Below are 19,693 nucleotides of genomic sequence, written 5' to 3'. Positions count from 1 at the left end.
TTAATTCAAGAGAATATAATAATGCATAGATCGATAAGATGATTTGTCATATTATACTTTTGAGATTTTCTTTTTACCATAAATTCAAATTCTCAACACTTTTAAGTGGCAACTCCATCAAATTCATCCAACTTCTTTTCTTAACCAGACTCGATCTTTCTTCAATGGTTATGAACATTTAGATTGAGTAGATGAAAAAATATTTTTCAAAAAACATGGTCGTCAAATATTTCGGTTCTTTGTTAAATAACTTTTTCTTCGAAATGAAATACTTGAGAAGTTAAACAAATATCTCCCAATATTTAGGTGCTAAAATATTCAAATTTCTTTTCATATATGATTCTCCAGAATTATAAAGAAAACTTACAACACTCTGTTTAAATATAAGATTGCTTAAACTTCTCTCAAAGGAAAACAGGCAGATGGGTGTGAAGCCCCACAATTGTCTCCATCTTTTTCCTCTGGCTCAATTAATGAATCATTTTACCTTGGATTATAAACCATCCAAAGTATAAAACAGGACCCCTACTGAAAAGACATGTGGCCAAAAAATAAAAAAAACAAAAACAGGTCAAATCAGAGAACTTAGCCTCTCCACCTCATCTCTTCTTTCACCTGCTACAATCTCTATCCACACTTTTTCTTTCCCTTCCACCATTTTTCAACCTAACTTCTTGATTAATTTCATCTTTTATCCCGCTGATGGTTAGGTTTCTCCAAGTAATAGTGACTGTTGGAATCACATATCCACACACCAAACTTTAACCTAAGCCTTTTGATGGGTAAGTAATGCCTGAAATTTGTTAGATAGCACTTGTCAAATAATTTTATTTTTTCTTCACATCTATGAATACGAGTACGAGTGTTCGAATAAGTAACACATGCATCCAAACTAATTTCATAAGACAACTTATATAACTCGACTCTACAAAATTTGAATGTAAATTAATTCTTAAGTAAATGATCATCATTTATTGAGACTAAAATCTAAGTAATTCGAATAAAAAACTAATATTAATTGATTCCATCTTCGACCAGTTGGCACAAGAAGGAAGAAAATGTCAAAAAAGGAATGAGCTAAACAATGAAAAAGGAAGAAAATAATAAAGTTTTGGTGCAGATCCACCACTTAGATGAATTTCAAATCAACTCGAACCTAATCACTCATCCATGGGGCCCAAAATGATCAATGATATTTCTTTAATGATCATGGCGATACTTCTTTGTTTCTTCTTTTTATGCACCGAAGAGTGGCTTTAATCATATTTTTTTCTCAATAATTAATACTTAATACAACAGAGAACATGACTCCTGTCCTTGTCGGATTATACAGGTTCAAAGGGCTGAGCATTACTGAGAAAAATGAAAAGAGAAAAAAACCGACATGGCGGCATGAAAGAGATCAGAAAAGCAGTCTATGGACGGCAGCCAACTGTTCTCAAAGGAAAGGTGAAGCAATACAATCAAAATCCTGAGATGATCAACTATTTATATAGAAGCATGCCAACAAATATATTTAAAGTAACTAAAGTAGCTTAATTCTAATTGTTCGAAAATTCCTCCACAAAAGTAGCCAAATTATTCTCCAAACTAAACATAATGATGAAGTCTACAAGAATAAGGAGTCAACAAAAAGAAGTATGGCATCATATATCATATTGGTAAACTGCATCTTTGCTGAAGTAAAAGAATATAAGAATAAAGTTAAAGCAGGTACAGAACATAAAGTACCCTATTTACATTGCACCTCTCTTTTTTAGGGTTTTAAGTTGCATACAATTTATTTATGAAACAAGTTTCACAAGTCAAAGGAGAAGGAGAAGAAGGGTAGGGAAATACCAAGGAATACAAACAAATTCTACTCAGCCGGTCTCACTTAGCTGATGAGAAGAATATATACAGCAAGTTCCTCAAACCGAGCTCCAACTATGAGCCCTATTGTCTCGAGGATTAAAACCCACAATGCAAAGCCAATCCTAATACTGAGTCGTCGATCACTTCCATAATTCTAATGCTATTATATAATATCTATAATGCTCTATCACAGCAACACACTGAACTGAACCTCATCATCTCAAAACTGGCAAGAAGTACCAAGCCTCTGCCTCTGCCTCTGCCCGAGCACAGCAGATTTGCGTTTGGCAAATGCTGGACGGAGCAACTCGGGGAATTTATCCAGAAAAATTGACCACTCTTCCTCGTTCATATCCCCGAGCTTAACAAAGCTAACACTTGGAGGAAACTGCTCATTTGCACTCCTGTGCCCTGCAGATGTGTTGGTAATATATCCATATTCAGGTTTTGTGACCTGGTACTTTTGGTTTTTCTGATTCTTATCACCCAGTATGGTATTCTTGAGAGACATAGAAAGCTTTGACACGACAGAAACGGGTTCAGAAGGAAGAAAGGAAGCTGTTTCTCCTTGCTCCTCCCCTCCACTATCTTCGCCCTCCTCTTCAATGCTTTCCTCCAATTTCGAGAGTGGATTACGTCCATGCAGGCTTCCAAGTCCACCAAACTGGTAATGTGACCAGCCTAAACACTGATCCGCCGCCATACCTGAGCTATAATCTAATTCTCCATCCTCACAGTCTAAATCAAACTGGAATTCCTCATTGCTCCATTCAGAGGTGGGAGAAGAGAACTCCCTTTCTGCTATGATCTGCCTAGCCTCAAGACATACTAACTCAAGTTCACTGGGTTCCTCCTCTCCACTACGAAATTCTCTGCTCATCATCTCACCAATTTCAGCAAGACAGAGACCAGAAGCAGCAGCTTCCTTCAGAAAAATTGTACACAGTACCAAAACCCGAAGGCAAGCTTCACGAATCATGGGTAGCTCCATCCTAAGCATCTCGCAGTCTTTGATTGGATCAAGATTTTCAATATACTTGAGCTCATCATCAGAAAATGGGATTGATGCCTGTGGCCAATGAATCCACTCGAAGTATGGATCCTCTAATGTCTCGGGCAAACAAAGACCATGATCTATAGGAATAAGCTCCACTTGTCCAAACGTTCCTATTCCATCAAGTTTCCGAACTAAGAGATTCCCAGCATGCCTATCCGTATTAAAAATCCTAATATCTAGAATACCTATACGATGAACAGCAGCGACTGGGAAGCTAGAAGTCCCATGATCACTGGCATCAAAATCATGTGGAATGAATTGCTGGAAGGAAGCAATTTTACTAACTGACTTCTTCTTGTGAGCCTGAGACTTGTTACCATTCACCCAATCATTCACATTGAAGATTGAGTGAGTGATCTTCACCAAGGCTGTTGGAGGCACGTTTGCAAAATGCTCATAGTCAAGAAGATAAGCTGCAACCTCTCTGAATCCAGTCTCACCAACACGTACAGAACGTTTAAATCCAGGTTGTCCAAGAGCTTTTCCAACAAAACCTTTTGGATTATTTGGTGCAAAAGGCTCTTCATCGGTTGGCTTCACAATTGCCACACTTTCACCTTTCCCATTCCTAAAATAGTATGCACCTCCAAGCCCACTATGAACAGGAATCGGATCAACACCCAACTTGATAGCTTTCACAATCTCTTTGACCAGCCGTTTTGTGCCAGAAAAACGTTCTGAATGCCCCAATATCTCAATAGGTCCACTCTGGTCTCTAAGCCGGAGATCCTTCCCAGTGGGTGAGAGACATGGAGTAGATGAACTTCTGTGCAAGAGATTTCTCGTGAGCAGAAGAGGAGAATCATTTCGAATGGCACTAAGATCATTCTTCAGTATCACATCCCCAAATGTCAGCGAGCTCTCCTCCGTGGGAATATTGAGTGCAAGCTGCAACCTCCTTTTCACCGTATGAGCATTGTCATTACGATCTAATTCCATTCCCAGGACACATCCCGTATCAGTTTGCACAAAAACTTGTCTCCTTCCAACAGGCAGTTTTTCATCTCTTCCATTTTTCGAGTGGTAATCCCTGCTGAGTGGGCTCTTGAGTGCTGCAACTGCCATTTGAGTTTGAACTGGACTGTCCAACTTCCGTGACATTAAAAATGAAAGAAACGGAGGACGTGTTTGCAGCCAAAGACTGAAATGGCCAAGGAAGAGAATGAATTCCCTCCCGAGAAGGCGCCCAAGTCAAAACAGAATGCTGGTTGAAAAGAACCAGAGTCTAGACTCCCGAATAATCATCAATAGATAGAAGAAGCCTCAATCCTAGACATCGTTCTCAAAGAAACAAAGCCCCGTGACCGAAACGGCACCACAGACAAAAGGATGCCAGCCGAAAACTACACCTACAGATCCATTTCGCCAGATTCACAGCAACAGATGATCTGCGGAAATAACACAAGGACATAAAAATCAACACTTGACCACAAGAGCAAGAATATTGATACAGAATTAACTTCCAATGGATCACTACCAAAAAAAAAAAAAAAAAAAGGTGAATTTATCTAGACTCGACAATAAGAACCCCCAAGCCACGAGCTGGGAAGTGATTTGACAAAAAAAAAAAAAGAATTCATACACCAATAACACAAACTGATGCACTATTTACGGTCCTTTCCCATAAGAAACCAAAATTTATCAAAAGACCATAATATCTATATTTGCAGAATTCCGGTAGAATGAACTCCCCATTCTTCGATTAGCTAACACGCCGTCCAGACTTTAACAAAAAGAGAAAAAGGCGAAGAGTGTTCGCTATTTAAGTAAAAACTTCAAAGGCTCCGGAGCAAATAATTTTCAAAAATAGACTCTTCCAGAGATAGAGAAAGAGGAGGAGGAGGAAGAAGAAGAAGAAGAAGAAGAAGGATCTCTTCTCTAACCACTTCATCGTGTAAGCAAACAAATGATCGGAACGAGATCCTCATTCGAACAAATCCCAACAGTAAAACGAAATCTGTGAAAGATGCACACCTTCCTCCCCCCTCCCCCTCCCCTCGGGGCAGGAGAGAAGATCCAAAAGAGACCAAGCTCAATACGACGTTCTGGAGTGGAAGACTGATCAGAGAAATGAAATTCAACAATGAGAAACAAGTAAAGAAAAAGAATCATTCATTGAACACATGCTCGTTAAAAAAAAAAACACACACACACACACACACACTCACATAACCATCACACGGTAAGAATTACGAAATCAGAAAAGAAAAACTCACCGGAATTTAATAGATCTTTCAAGATCCCAGCAAAAAAAAAAGGAATCGGATTCACCACCAAAACTCGTCGCTATCTGTTACATAACCGATGCGGCAAAAGAGAATGAGATGGCGTGAATGAATGAAAATAAAATCCAAGAAGATTGCAGGAAAGAATCGTCGGAGCAAGAACGCAAAGTCAGACAAAAATCCCCTTCGCCCAATTTGCTTTAGCCCCTTAGGCTTTTGTGTCTCTCGTTTGCTGTGTTAATTGAGTTTATGTTTGATTGCCTCTTGGGAAATTCGGCTTCTGGGAACGTTCTTTCTTTAACTAGAGTGAGAGAGAGAAGCGTGGTTAAAATAACTAACCCTGGTTAGATGCCGACCCACTCTCTGGCTATGGGCTTTGCGATTCGAACACTCTGGAAGGGAAGGGAGAGCCGTTGGATGAAGAGAAATATATGGAAATAAGAAGCGTAGGATGAAAAAGAGATGGGTGAGGTGGAGATAAGAGATTCGTGAATGACGTGGCAGAGGGCTCAGCATCGAATGGCGGGACACCTGGTGTCATCACCGAGTGGGTAGGACGGACGGGGCATTCTGTTTTGGCTTTCGCCTTTCCAATCTCTACTTCTGTGTACTACCTAGTTTTCTGCCCGTTCTGACCGTCGGTTTTAACGACCACTCAATTTACCAAAATCTCCCCCTCATTACTCCATTCTATTCTTATTCTTTTTCTTTTTCTTTTTCCTTTACATATATATTAATCTTAAACTTAAAAAAAAAAAAAAAGCTAGATTTTTACCTAACACTTTAAATTTGCTTTTACCCGTCAACTTAAACTTTTGAATAAATTAGTTGTTTAACTTATTATCCACCGTGATTTATGAAGGTGATTTAACAAGATAGAACACAAAATATCACGTAAAAAACAAATCTTTACGTGAAAAAGTACTCCACATACAACAGTTTAGATATTTGTCCGTGTAATTATGATTGTATTGATATGAACTTATAATATCAATTTTGTAGTATCCTTCTCACTAGTCACTTTGACCTACTCTTTTAACATACTGGCCCAATTTAAATGAACACTGAGACTGAAAAGTAAAAAGTGTTTTCATGATTCATTATTGATGGTATGTTAATTGTCATTTGATTATCTTCGTTGTTTTTGTTAATTAGTTAATTGTTTCAAATAACCATCTTATTATCCTTCAAATTCTCATGTGATTACTTTTTGTCAATTAGTTAGTAGTTTTTAGTATTGTATTTTGATTGTCATCCTATATTCCTATCTTGACACACACACTAAATTTCCTACATTTTTTCTCAAAGTCGAGCTCAATTATTCGTCTTTGTATATATATATATAATTTTCAAAATGCCAAATTTGTTTTTTTAATTAAAAGAAAATTAGTAATTTATTTATTATTTTTGTGACCTCATTTCTTCCAGCAAATTTTCAACACATATATGTCCTCAATACATGTATATACATCAGCATGTTATCCTAATCTATTAAATAATAGACTAAACCTTCAAGATAATGAAAACGATATTTAAAAGAAGAAGAAAAACAATCACATATAGTCTAATAGTTACGATAATCATCCATTTAAGTTATAAACTATGTATCAATGAAAAATAAACGAAGGTCAAATTATTTGATTAATAAAAGTCCAACTAGCGTAAAACTCAACAAATAGTAACCAAAAATACACTCAAACAACTACATAATTTATACGGATAAGTTAATTTTTTCATCTACATCATTGGAATTAGGTTAAGTTCTTAGTCATATTTTTAATATTTAATAAATTTACTTAAACACCCCTATAGAATTGAAAATTATGAGAGGTGGCCCACTTTTGTTCCATCTTTACTTTGAGCAATCATTCAAAAACCTTATAGAGTGTGAGAATTAAAGAAGAGTAAGTAAATAAAATGAAGGAATAGTGAGTTGGCAAATCAATAAAGCATATATTAATTAACTATAAGGTTTAAGTGATATGGTTATATATTAAACAAAGCACTTAAACAAAATCCTTCATATGATGTTTGGGATTACATTAAACTAATAAACTAAACCCTAAATTACGAAAATGTCCCGGAGGACTATGCAATTGCAAATGCACTTTTTAATGATTGAAAAAGTGGGTTTGGATTAGTTTTTGTCAAAAAAAGAAAAAAAGTTTTTTTTAATTATAATAATCATTATATATATATATATCTGTTGGGGGGTTTTGATAATAGAGAAAAGGCATGCCAGCTGGTTGTGAAAATGACGTGTCAATGTCAATTCTATCCTCGTCTTTGACCGTCAACGCTTTAATTCTTATTTCTATTAATATACAAATTTTATATGGTTTGAGTTATGATTGTAGCATTTAAGATATTAATCATTCAAAAAGTTCACAAATATGATGAATTAAAATTGATAATTGTAATGAATTATATGATAGACTTGTTTATAGTCACGATTTTACATTTTTTAAAATTGAACTTGTTTTCCATCAAATTTTTACCAATTTAAAAGAATTAAAATAAAGAAAGAGAGAGAGATTAAAATGAAAATGATGAAAGTAAAAAATATAGAAGGGAGAATGGGGGATGGGAAGGGGACGTGGAGGTTAGAGAAGAAAGAGATAGGGTGAGAGTTTGAGGAATGAGAATGAGAGGGTGGAGGAGCTGAGTCAGAGTCCACGCATGCACGAGAATTACACGTGCCATTTCCGAATCACACGCTGCGAATACAATATCGTCATAGACGACAATCTTACTTGTACATTTCAGAAAAAATTTTATCCTACGTGTTGGTATTATCCTCCCACGTGTCTTTTGATTCTTCGAAACCGCGGCGTCCTCCTCCCCCCCCCCCCGCTGTTTCCTTCCTTCCAATGCGCTTCAATTTATTACTTCTTATATATATATATTCTTTTCTATAAACCATTATTTGCTCTTTTTTATTTTTAATTGGTCCAACAGGTTGAATTTTAATTTTCCACCACATCATAATTCTTCAACTTTTAAATTGTTTTTTTTTAAAAAAATCTAAATAAAGTATAATTTATTTTAAATCATCTTCTTCAATTAAAAAAATTTGACATTTGATTGTCTTATGAAATTAACATATTATTCATTATTTCGATATGAGAATGGTGTGATTTTTAAAAGAGGAAGAAAAAGATGAAAATAAAGGTAAAAGAAAGTTGAGAGGTATTAAATTAATGTTTGAAAAAATAATTGCACCATTAAAACTCTAAACTTCTTATTGGCAATTATGTTTCAACATTTAAAGATTATTATTTTATTATATTTATAAATAATTTAACTAATTTTATCATATTTGAAAAATCTCATTAAATATATAATAAATTCAATACCATAACCAACTTTCAATAAAATTAATTTTAAACATAGGAATTAAATTGAACATTAAAAAAAAAAAGGAATATAATAAAAAGTTTAATAAATAAAGGAGGGTGGGAAGCAAAGTGACTGACAAGTCAGCCCATGGTTTTTCTTATTAGAGAGTATTTTGTAAATCAATATATATGAATATATAGATAGATAGATTCATTGAAATCCAATTTCTGAGTCTATAAGATATTTGTCACATGAGAGAGAGAGAAAGGACAAGCTATGAATAAAAAGAATTGTCACGTCTCACAAATCATGATTTAACATATGCTACTTTATCATGGTGTTTGAGTAAATATTTATCATTCATCTTTTTAATTATTCTTTGCTGATCAAGTCTATGTTAAATCATCCGTGTTTCATCAACTGTAAATTTGTTAGAAAAGTAGAATATGATCGCTCTCCATGGATGTTGCCGTAAAGTTAGAGAATAACAAAGTATGAAAGCCAAGGAGAGTTTGAGAGTCGAACATAAGTTATTCTATATTATATCATTATAATATATTTATAGAGAAAGTTGACATAGGTGTTTCTTTTAAGATAAGTAGATAACATATTGGACCAAATGGCATGTTAGGGTCTCTTTTCTGTCAAGAGTCTACATGGACTAAGTCTTAGACTAAAAGTGTTCCTTTTGGAAGGAACATATATAAAACAAATTTATAATTAAATTGTGTCGCACTTGTCGTCTCCATATAATTAAATCTATGAATTACATGCTTAATAAAATCATATGTATGTATACATTGAGTACTAAGAGGTTCGTTTGTTTGTTTTGTTTATGTGTGCTAAGTCGCAAAGACAGCAAATGATAAGGTTGGGATATGAACGTTGGGTATTTAAAAGAGCTCAAATTGGCATTAGGAGTTATGAGTAAACAAAGGTGAAGACATTTGTAATAGGGGAGATGTAAGATTAGGTAAAGTTGAGATTGGACTTAAAGTTGTTTTATAGGCCCAAATGAGGAAGGCCGAGGCTCCACTAAGTACTTCGGCTCAATTAATTATGTCAGTTTCTGAATATGAATATTAAAATTGGAACTGACCAACTATGATTCAGTGTCAACTAGTAATTGAGAACATATAATTTGAATTGTGTAGGAGAGGAGTGCTGACATTCATTCAATTAAGCTTTTTTTTCTTCATACTTAAGTGTTGGTTTGAATTTTCTTGATTGATCCGGAGGTCACCCATTCCACATCAGTCGTAGAAAAACAATAATAAACAAAGGAATTCATAGAGTTTGAATTTTAATTTCATCTAGTTTAAAACATAAAATGTGGACGTCAACAATAAAATATCAATATTGAAACAAATATCAAATATTTAATTCTATGTTTTTGAGTGACGAGGAAAGAGTTGGTTTTCTTTTGGTAGAAAGATATGACAAGCATTGAAAAGTAAAACAAAATGTGGCAGTATCAAAGAGTGTTCTTGCTTGGGCAAAAAGTTAGAAATTCAAATAAAGCCTTCTTTAGAAAAAGACACTTACTTTTCTAAGATCATTGAGCATTGAAATGAAGGTAAGTCCAAAAAAAGGTAGTTTCCATGCTCTACACAATATAAAGAAATATGAACCTTCTTAAGAAAAACATCTGAAAAATCAAATTGTCAACAAAGCCGTTTTGCTTTTCTTGATTGTCAAGCAGCCTCATTTCTTCAGCCTATAAGTATGTGCTAGTGCTAGAACAAACACAAGTTTTCACTCACCTTAACAATATTTCTACCAAAAAATTCATATCCAGAATCCCTCCTGTTCTCTACTTCCTAAAAAACGTTTCTTTTCTTCTCCAAGGTCAAACAAATATGGGAGACGAGAAAGAGAATTTGTGTTGGTCAATTATAAAGTCTTTCATTAATTGCTTACTTGGCCTCAACGATGGAAATGCTGACGCATCCAACGCTGCAGTGTCTCCATCGGGGCCAGAGGCCGCCATGGTGGCTGCAGCAAAGCATTTCTCTTCTGCTCACAAGGTTCAGTTCAGCTAGTTTAGTGTTCATTTAGAAGTCCATGTGGCTGATGTCTACTACTCCATACATGCTTGAGCAAGACACGGTCCTCTGCAGCTTAACCAACATCCATCAGTTCTCAATTTCATCACGTGTCAAAAGTTACGAGTAATGTTTTATGTAGTTCTGAACAGTTTGGGTACCTGAAATCTTGGCTTGACTTGGTTGTCAAGCATGAAAGGCGCAGGTCATCAAGTTATGTAATGTCAAATACCCCCTGTTAAATCATGTATTATTTCAAGATTGTCAACAATTCAATATAAAGTCACAGTTGTATATTTGATACATATGATATAATATAAACTATGCAATATGATCATTTAAATACATACTTAGCACATCTGTCACCAAGTAAATAATTCTGTGGTCTCTATCAGACAAAATCAAACAAACGTGTAAGTAATACTTTTCTGAGTTTCCATCAAGGTGTTTGTTCGTGATTTGATTAATGGATGGTATGACATTTAACCTTCAATGCCCTGGCCTAACTAAAAGCAAGCAGCATATAAGATATGGAACATTGTTGGTTCGCACTAGATTGAAGAAATTTATAAGATAATCTTATGCAAGATGGAACAAAAACTGCACAAGTTCATAGAGGCCAGAGATCAATTACTAATAAAAAACTGAAAAATTAGCAAATGGGACCACTTGCGCTTTATGAGAACTACCACCACATCAATGTGTTTAACATAGAGAAGCAAAGCTTAAGTATTTGGATGCCAGATTTTATATATCTATATAATTTAGCTTCTTAAATAGCAAAGAATAAATAGTTGAAGATAAAGTTTGGGAGATTACTCCTTGCCATTCTGGACATTGGAGTTCTTTCATTGCAGTGTGCAAGAGTTTAATCGTGGTCAGGAGTTCTGAGGACTTTGATGAGAAATGCGTACTCATAAGCCATCTCTTCACATCCACCATAGAGACCACCTTCACCGAAATGTCCTCCAAGCATATTGGTCTTTAAAATTGCAGAAGTTGAACAACGAGAGCACGTAGTGTCTCGAATTTTTGCCACCCACTTAGCAGCTTCCCATACTCCAACCCTGAGGATGAAATTCAATGATTTCACATATGTTTATTTGAGAGCAAAGCACGAGAGAACATTTACCTGTTCAGACAAATATGCTAATGTGATACAGTTGAAAGAAAAAAATAATTTACCTTGCATCATGGAATGACGCTGTGACGAGCATTGAAGGATAACAGGTTCCCTTGGATATATTATCGTAAGGAGAATAGCTTAAAATAGACTCAAATTGCTTTTGTATTTGTGGGTTTCCAAATTCTTCATAATCCAGAACGGTGAGAGGTAAACTGGGATCCAGTAGGGTGTTACATATGTCGAGAAATGGAACCTGATTAAACATAGAAAACCTTCAACCCCCATAAAAAAGAAATCTGAGAGTAACCAAGCAGAACATTAAAACTTTGGAAGTCACAGTTTCTCTTCTTGTACATTTCCTTCTTATTGTCTTCCACTGTGTGTATTGATAGGATCAATTTTACCTACCTAATTAATTATAATGTACAATTGCTTCAATCCTGAATATAACACCAATTCAACCTCACACAAAGTTGTCGGGCTTCTGGTCTAGTTGAATCAGTTCATTATTTAAAATTCTTCAATATCTCCAACGTTTCTAGGAATATCTTCCTTTGCTCTGGGTTCATTACCGATGGTGAAACATCCCTTTAACTAATTTAATAGGAACCTTAACTTGAAATTAGAAAGTAAAAGAACAGGACTGAAATTGAATTGCCATATAAAAACCTTTTATGAATAAAGTAAATAAAACTAGATGCATTTCCAATCTACTTTACAAGATTTGAAGACCAATGAGGAGGCAAGTGTATGGCTCAAACTAACTTTTAAAATGGCTGCGCGAAACAGATTGGGATGCATGTTGATTGCAGCCCCAACTAGAAGACCTCCAGCACTGTATCCAATGGAACCCAGTCGATCCTTATGAACATAACCATTATGAATGAGAAAATTTGCACAAGAGATGAAGTCGTGTATTGAGTTCGGTTTCTCAAGCCCACTCCCACATCTATGCCATGAAGAATCACCACCACCACCTCCTCCCCTGCCCACCAAAATCCATGTCATGTAAAAATTAAAATTCTCATAGGCACAATCAAGGTTCTAAACTGAGTTTCAATTAACAGAGAATGAAACAATACAAACACACACATACACACATTATATAACGATAGAACCTACCTGACATCTGCAAACGCCAGCACAAAACCACGGTCAAGTAAACTCAGGCGATAAGGACACCAGCTTTTATCCAGGATTTCACCATATGCTCCATACCCTTGTAGAATTCCGGGTGACTGTCCTTTTTTAAAAGTCATTGGGGAATACAATATGGTCAAGGGTATTCTGATGCCGTCATGTGATTTAACTTCTATCCTTTCGCAAAAGTATGCCTCCGAAAAGTCCTTCCAATTTTGGGATTCACAATTCTGGAAATTTTCTCTTTTGCTTTGTGTGTCTGAAACTTCCTCAGCATCCAACGTATCTGGTAGATTTGTTTTAAGTTCAACATCATGCTGGACTTTTACTTCCTCTTGCTGAATGATTGAAAAGATCCGTTTGGACATGTCATAGTCAACAATCAAATCTGGCATCTGGTGGTTCCAAGAAAACATGAAATTTTTAGAAAGGTTCAAACTTCAAAATGAAGCCAGAAGAGTGGGGTAAATTTAAGTTTAAAACTCTATTCTAAGTACTAATTATGACAGTGTATGCTAGCACATTGAAGACAATAATGCTCACAAATGTGTAATTTTATCAAAAACTATAAGGAAAAATAATTTTTAGCTGCTTTATAGCAAGAGGCATAAGAAGCAAATAATTTCATAAATTTATCATGATTTACTAGATAAAACTTAGCTTCATAATTCAAAGGAAACCAAAAATAAGGGAGAAGAAAGTACAACCACTCAATAGACAAAATCAGATATAAGTATGTGCCAAGATATTTCATGCACATGCAGATATATAAAATTACAAAGTAATACCACTGGTGATGAGAGCACCACACGGTATAATGAGCTCATGAAGTCATGGTTTGATCCTGGAGCTACGCTGCAGGAATTTGAGGGAAGAGGGAAAAACCATGGGTCAAGTTTGTCAATCTCCAAGTGATGCTGCAGAACAAGTAGAATGAGATGATATACAGGAATTGCTATACTGATGCTAATTTAACCATAAAGCAAGCCAAGAAAAACAAACCCATACGTTATGATCAGCATCTAAAGGAAAATTGATTGAACATAACATAGAAACACCATTCTTATTGACAAAAAGCACAAGATGTCCACTGAAAATATCCATGTCCTGTATGCTGAAATCTTCACTCTGAAGGACGATATCCTATAATACACACATGACATGACAAGGTATGTGGAAAATGAAAAAGGAGATTAGTTGAGTGGAAGTAACTCAAAAATTAAAACTAAATTAAAACAAACACACGCGCACGCAGTTGATAAAAGAAGGGACACTGAGATCAGATGTGGAACAGATGTAGCATAAAAGTAACCTGCCAATCTGCTGACTTAATATCTTCAACTCGACATCGAGCTACATAATAATCTTCTTCCGAGCAACCCCCATTCTTTTCAAGAGGAGCATTTGTTAGGATATAAAAGAAACCATGATGATGTTCCAAAAAGTATTGAATACCAGGAATGCGTTCATGTATTCTTTGCAATCCACCTAATGAGTTGTTGGCATCTATGATATAAACCTGGGTAAAACAAACCAGTAAAGCTTCAAAATAGAAGTCTTAAGTTGGCTTAAATAAAATCTCCTTAAGAGAAAAAAGATAGAAAAAGAAGAAAAAAATTGAAATAGGTAAGTTCCTTCCTCAGACGAAGTCCTCGAGTTTGAATTCACAGTTATGAACTTCCCATCTTTTGTGCTTGTTATGTCTACACAATAGTTGGGATCATTTTCAACAAACACCGAGACATCCTCTGTGTCGTTAAATCCAACTTTTGTGCAGAAAACCCTGTCAAATGTTAAGGCAGAAGCAAAAAAGAATAAATGTCAGGTATATGTATTTATTAGAAGAAAAAAGAGCTAAGAACGTTGACAAAAATTTGCCTGTAAGGTCGCTGATTCTCATCTGCTTGAGTATAGAAAAGCACCCTGCCTTCTTCCGCCCAAGCCAAACTTACAACTCCCTCCTTCTGTAACTTGGGAATTATCAGTCCATTTCTCAGGTCTTTAATCTGAAGCATGAAGTGTTCATTGCCAGTAATATCAACTGTATAAGCTAGAAAGTTATGGTCTGGTGAAATACGACAAGTTCCCACGTGAACATAGCCTACAATTGTGAGCAACACAACGTAAAATTTAATGAAATGCCGTAATTCTCATAACAGGAAGTAAGATCGAAAATGAAAATTCCTTGATAAACACAGTGAACCAATCATCAACGACGTATTACCCAAAAGAGAAAATGGCATTTACGACTTATATAAACAATAGTAAAGTATCTGTAGCTCTTTCACTGTTCATAATTCAGATAGAACATGATGAAGAACGATTTTCCGTACACTTTAGCTCAACATAGACACAAATAAAATAGAAAAGATCTCAATAAACTTACCGTATTGTTTAGCAATTTCATTCCAATCAAGCAATACTTGTTCTTCCTTCCCAGAATTCCCTTTACCAAAATTTAAAATTTTCCTAAACCAACTGCTTTTCTCATTCTGTAACCTACGGCATAGAACTGGGTACTCCTTCCCATCCGGAATGTACTGGTAGTAAAACCTAATAAGATGCATCGATAAATTCAGCTTCAACAACGTTCAACGAAATTAAAAAGTAGAAGATTAGGAGTAGGAGAAAAGAGCAGACCAGGGTCCCCAAGGCTCAGGGGGAGTGGAAACCTTGGCGGGAATTCGACTCGTCATCTCGGAGAAGAGCTGCCGCTGTAGAACCTGAGTGTCAGCCATGAATGCTTCAGCATACAGGTTTTCTTGACGGAGATAGTCAGCGAAATCAGGGTCGTGGGTATTGGACATCCAGTGGTAGGGATCTTGCAGCTTAACGCCATGAACAGAGTGAGTGAAAGGGAGTTTCTTAGGAGAAGGTGGGGACTGGGAAGGGAATGAGAAGATGGGTTGTTGTTGTTGTTTGCAGAAGGAGGAGAATGACAAAGAAGAAAGGAAGAATTTTGTAATGGAGGATTTGGGTTTTAGAAGAGTTTTGAGGGCCATTGTGCTCTTCTTGCTTCATTGAAAATCGAGGCGCGCCATTTATAATAGTGTGTAGTCATTTGTCAAATTAATTTCAATAGGTGACCATTATTGATGATCTTTCAAAATGGTTTCTTTTCTCACAATCCTTTTACCACAAATTCATATTCCGACTTTATATTAAAACACCAACTTCATTTCTCCAACAATTTAGAGTTCATTTGAATCTGTACTTTCATTCGTCATCAAAGATTTATAAAAATATTTATTATCACGAAGCCACTTAGAGGTGATTTGAATGTGTGCTTTCATCCGTATTTATAAAAGTTATCGTCTACTTTATAAGCGGACATACACATACATACATAAACACACACTACAAATAAATTAAGAAAACTATCATTCTCAAAATGAATTTCTTCGTGATTTTTTCCCTTATTAGAGGTTAGAGCTTTTTCCACATAAATCAACTTCAAATTCGATTCTTCGATTCTCCCATCAAACGTATTAGTTACAAACGAGAAAAGCGGGAAGATTCGACCATTACTTTTCTTAATTTCTGGAAGTGAAATATAAAAATGAAAACCAACAGAAAATAGAGTTGAAATCTGCAAGAAAAATTCCATCTTCTGAAATGTAAAACAACACAATCGAATTTGAGAAAGTAATTGTGTAAATTCTGTACAAGTTCGAGCAAGGGAAAACCAGCCATCCCCAATACACTATATAGAGAGTCAGTTGTTTATCAATGGCAGCGTTGTTTATACAATTGAATAGAATCGATAAGGAGTAAAAACTTGCGGGTATTTCTCTACAAACAACAATCTTCTTCTTCTTCTTCTTCTTCTTCTTCTTCTTCTCTTATTTTTGGTTATGAAAGAGCCTGAACTGCAGTACACTTCGATATGGTATTAGTATTCACCTTCACTTTCTTCTCAACAGCCCATTCTTTTTGTCAATAAGCCAAGGCCACGATCCTATTAAAAACCCCATCTTCTTCTCCTTGTACTTCACATTCTAACTACTTATGGCTTTTGCCTTGGAATTTTCTTCATCGACATCCTGCATGCAGAGCCATGAAGTTAGTTTTGCAGATCAGTTTAAGATTGGAAATTGACATACTATGATTCTGTAGGAAGACCAAATGAAGAAGCAGAAACATACCGAGTTTTCGATCTTGTCAAAGTCATCATCGAAGCTTTCGTTGCCATCATCTGGAAAAAGAAAAATGAAAACGTTAAATATAAGTTGAGAAGGAGCATGCTGTTAAGAGTATAGTTTAGCATCCACACTTCAGAATAACAATTTTCAAAAAGTCACTCGCCATGAGACTAAACTAGATTCTGGGGTAAGAAATTTGGTGACGGAAGAGCCCGAAGCCATGATATACATTACCTGCACCTTCGGCGTCGCTGTCTTCAAGATCTCCCAAAAGAAAAGTATCCAAGTCTTGTTCCGCAGACGACGATTTGGAAGCTATACCCTTCGGGTTCTTTTCCGGCCCTTCAGTTTTTTCAGAGGCTCCAACCAACGGAGTTTGCTTGGCTTCATCGGCTTTTCTTTGTTCTTCAGACTTCAGCTTAATCTCTTCCATGTACTTTTTCTCGTATCTGTGTTTTGTAACCATTAGGTGCTAAAACTACTATAACAGAATCTTTCGATGATAAGATTAAAAAAATTAGATCGATACAATTCATTCGCCAAATTCTAAATGGTATATTACGTCAGGCTATATAACTATTGTAAAGCTTCCATAAGTCCTAAATACTCTTATGCCTGAAAATGTAATAACCTATTTAAAATATTTAGGGGCATTCTTTCTTCACCTAATTTTCGTGGCAAGCTTTTTTTACTTCTTTTTTAAAAATATTTTTCAGTTTTTTCTCATGTGTAGTTCAAGCGGGGTGGGCTATAAAATGATGGGTACCAATCTATTGGGGCCTTAGCAATCCACGATACACTAAAATATTCATTTTAATCTAATGTATTTTTTAGCAAATACAAAACAAAAAAGCAAAAGGCAAAAAACCTCATGTATTATCTATGTAAGCCAAATAGGTGTACGTACACATTCAACAAGAAATCAGATACTTCAATAAGTTAGACATAGTAAGGAGGTTAAATTAATAAAGATGAAACAGGAAGCTCGTAAAATCCTTGAAACTGTTTTCCACAATGGTGAAGTCGACAATTAAATTTCTCGAGACGGTAGAAACACTGTATTAAATGCTTGGCATGTGGTGGCATATTTCTTTGAAAACACGATAAGAAACAATGGAGCTAAATTAATTAAACAATTGCAACTTACGGAGCAACATGACTGCTGATAAGTGTAAAATATATCCTCCAGAATATCCTTTCTTTCATAATTCTTGGACATAGTTCATATCTTAATCTTGAAATTTCCTGCAAAAGAAATAAGAATAGAGGCATTTTTAAAATTGTGTTGGGATGAAAATAATATTCAATTATAGTTAACATGCCGGGGACAAATATAAAGGCTATGATCTTCGATCTACTCTTGATGATGAAACCGGACAAAGGCTAACAACTCTGAACTAACAGATAAATCAAGTGCAGCTAAATTCATTAGTGTCTTCTGAGTCCGAGTGTAAGATTTATGCATCATTTAGGTCGATAGTAACTAAAATTCTTGAAATAACCTTTCAGCTTTCGGCATTACCACAGGGAAGGTTTGGATTTCCCAAATACTAGCAAAATACATCTTCAGACAAGGCTAGTTGATACCCGTTCTTGAAAGATGTGAAATGAACAAGCAAAGCAATTGTAGCGGTCCATAAGCAAAGAACGGTTCTTTTTCCCATTTCCCAAGTGTTGCTTGTCGCACAAGTTCTCGAGAAAGAGAAAGAGATCCATTTCACTAATAACCATGTGGGAGACACCACTAAGAATTAAATATACAGAAAAAGCTGGACGCCAACAATAACTTTTGAAAGTAGCAAGAGTTCGTGAAGTGCCATAAAGATCAGATACAAATTTAGAAAAGCAATAGACAGAAAATCAAAACCAAAGTTTTCAGCCGAATCGTGATTTAGTTGAATTGAAGGATTGTGCTTGGTACAAACCACATTCAATCGTACATCTTTCAATAATCTACAAAATGTTGTTTAAAACAAATAAAATGGCGCAAGATCCCAGAATGATAAATGGTTCGAAAAATCATTAGAGACAGGAAATTCCTAGCCAATTATTGCATGATTTGATCGAATTCAACTAAAATTACTAGGATATAAACCATTTTGATTTCACCTTGACATTAGTGAGAACCAACGTGGCGTGCTGTTCTTGCCATTCCGTCAGATCCTTACGCACATTCGAGGACGTAACCGCAACGTCCGACGCATCCGGTTCGTCTACATTAATAATAAAAACAATCCACATCGATTACGCATAAGAACAATTCAGAAATCCTAAAAAAAAAACCGATGCAAATGCTCCTACCTTGGATCGGAAAGTTCTGGAAAGTAGTGGGAGTAAATCCTCTGACAAAATCTCTCAGATCGTCGTTGAGGCCAAACTTTTCAAGCTCAGACTGAGAATGATGAGAAGGAACAGAGAAATTAGGAATGGAAATGGAAGAGAATTGAGGAGGGATAATGTCGGAGACATTGAGTGATTTGAGTTGATCGGCTTGCTTGATGGCGGCGGTTTTGATGAGATCGGCAGTCTTGGAGGCCTCGGCGGCGAGCTCCTTGGATTTTTTGGCAGTTTCAGAGACCAATTCGGAGAGTGTGGAGGTGGAGGTTAAGGTTTGGGACTTCTTAGCCGCTTCTTCTGCGAAGGATTTTGCTCTCTTCCATAAATCCTCCATTGACTCCTTCTTCTTCTTCGGTTTCTCTTTTCGTTTCGTTCTGTTCTGTTCTGTCGACTATGATTACCGGTACGCGCTTGTATTCAAGGACGTC

General features: G+C 35.8%; 3 protein-coding genes across 6 annotated transcripts; all 3 read right to left on the bottom strand.

The window, feature by feature from the left end:
- Positions 1-1,639: 1,639 nt before the first annotated feature.
- LOC101209835 (phosphatidylinositol 4-kinase gamma 5) lies at positions 1,640-5,434 on the bottom strand. 3 transcript variants are annotated; one of them, XM_004135090.3, is made up of 3 exons: positions 5,128-5,434; positions 4,795-4,969; positions 1,640-4,299 (listed from the first exon to the last, which is right to left on the bottom strand). In XM_004135090.3, exon 3 carries the CDS (start codon positions 4,010-4,012, stop codon positions 2,075-2,077), a length of 1,938 nt encoding a protein of 645 aa, XP_004135138.1. In that variant the 5' UTR covers positions 4,013-4,299; positions 4,795-4,969; positions 5,128-5,434; the 3' UTR covers positions 1,640-2,074. The 3 variants fall into 3 exon arrangements, with proteins under 3 accessions (XP_004135138.1, XP_031741067.1, XP_004135137.1); XM_031885207.1 differs by having other exon boundaries at positions 4,886-4,969; XM_004135089.3 differs by lacking the exon at positions 4,795-4,969.
- A 4,586-nt stretch (positions 5,435-10,020) lies between these two features.
- Positions 10,021-15,883, bottom strand: LOC101218436 (protease 2). Of its 2 annotated transcripts, XR_969616.2 has the most exons (13): positions 15,427-15,883; positions 15,173-15,339; positions 14,665-14,887; positions 14,425-14,569; positions 14,099-14,305; positions 13,795-13,929; positions 13,575-13,703; positions 12,769-13,181; positions 12,412-12,631; positions 11,706-11,899; positions 11,340-11,587; positions 10,682-10,755; positions 10,021-10,589 (listed from the first exon to the last, which is right to left on the bottom strand). XR_969616.2 is itself a non-coding variant. In XM_011657422.2 (12 exons), exons 1-11 carry the CDS (start codon positions 15,786-15,788, stop codon positions 11,389-11,391), a joined length of 2,394 nt encoding a protein of 797 aa, XP_011655724.1. In that variant the 5' UTR covers positions 15,789-15,883; the 3' UTR covers positions 10,021-10,755; positions 11,340-11,388. The 2 variants fall into 2 exon arrangements, 1 of the variants encoding a protein (XP_011655724.1); XM_011657422.2 differs by having other exon boundaries at positions 10,021-10,755.
- A 485-nt stretch (positions 15,884-16,368) lies between these two features.
- Positions 16,369-19,693, bottom strand: LOC101210244. The gene is made up of 6 exons (XM_031885417.1): positions 19,230-19,693; positions 19,038-19,141; positions 18,076-18,173; positions 17,163-17,377; positions 16,932-16,981; positions 16,369-16,829 (listed from the first exon to the last, which is right to left on the bottom strand). Exons 1-6 carry the CDS (start codon positions 19,597-19,599, stop codon positions 16,785-16,787), a joined length of 882 nt encoding a protein of 293 aa, XP_031741277.1. The 5' UTR covers positions 19,600-19,693; the 3' UTR covers positions 16,369-16,784.

This window comes from Cucumis sativus, chromosome 5, assembly GCF_000004075.3.
Source record: "Cucumis sativus cultivar 9930 chromosome 5, Cucumber_9930_V3, whole genome shotgun sequence".
Classification (NCBI taxonomy): domain Eukaryota; kingdom Viridiplantae; phylum Streptophyta; class Magnoliopsida; order Cucurbitales; family Cucurbitaceae; genus Cucumis; species Cucumis sativus.
Note: the sequence above shows the minus strand (reverse complement) of the source record. Positions and strands in the feature narration are given on the sequence as shown.

Excerpts from the sequence above, each read along its gene's own strand:
- LOC101209835 (XM_004135090.3), bottom strand. The coding sequence starts at position 4,012 with ATGTCACGGAAGTTGGACAGTCCAGTTCAAACTCAAATGGCAGTTGCA.
- LOC101218436 (XM_011657422.2), bottom strand. The coding sequence starts at position 15,788 with ATGGCCCTCAAAACTCTTCTAAAACCCAAATCCTCCATTACAAAATTC. Across the intron at positions 13,930-14,098 it reads TTAAGTCAGCAGATTGGCAG|GATATCGTCCTTCAGAGTGA; the intron begins GTTACTTTTATG and ends TGTGTATTATAG. Across the intron at positions 11,900-12,411 it reads TTCGCGCAGCCATTTTAAAA|GTTCCATTTCTCGACATATG; the intron begins GTTAGTTTGAGC and ends ATGTTTAATCAG.
- LOC101210244 (XM_031885417.1), bottom strand. The coding sequence starts at position 19,599 with ATGGAGGATTTATGGAAGAGAGCAAAATCCTTCGCAGAAGAAGCGGCT. Across the intron at positions 19,142-19,229 it reads CCAGAACTTTCCGATCCAAG|ACGAACCGGATGCGTCGGAC; the intron begins GTAGGAGCATTT and ends TTATTAATGTAG. Across the intron at positions 16,830-16,931 it reads TTGACAAGATCGAAAACTCG|GATGTCGATGAAGAAAATTC; the intron begins GTATGTTTCTGC and ends CTCTGCATGCAG.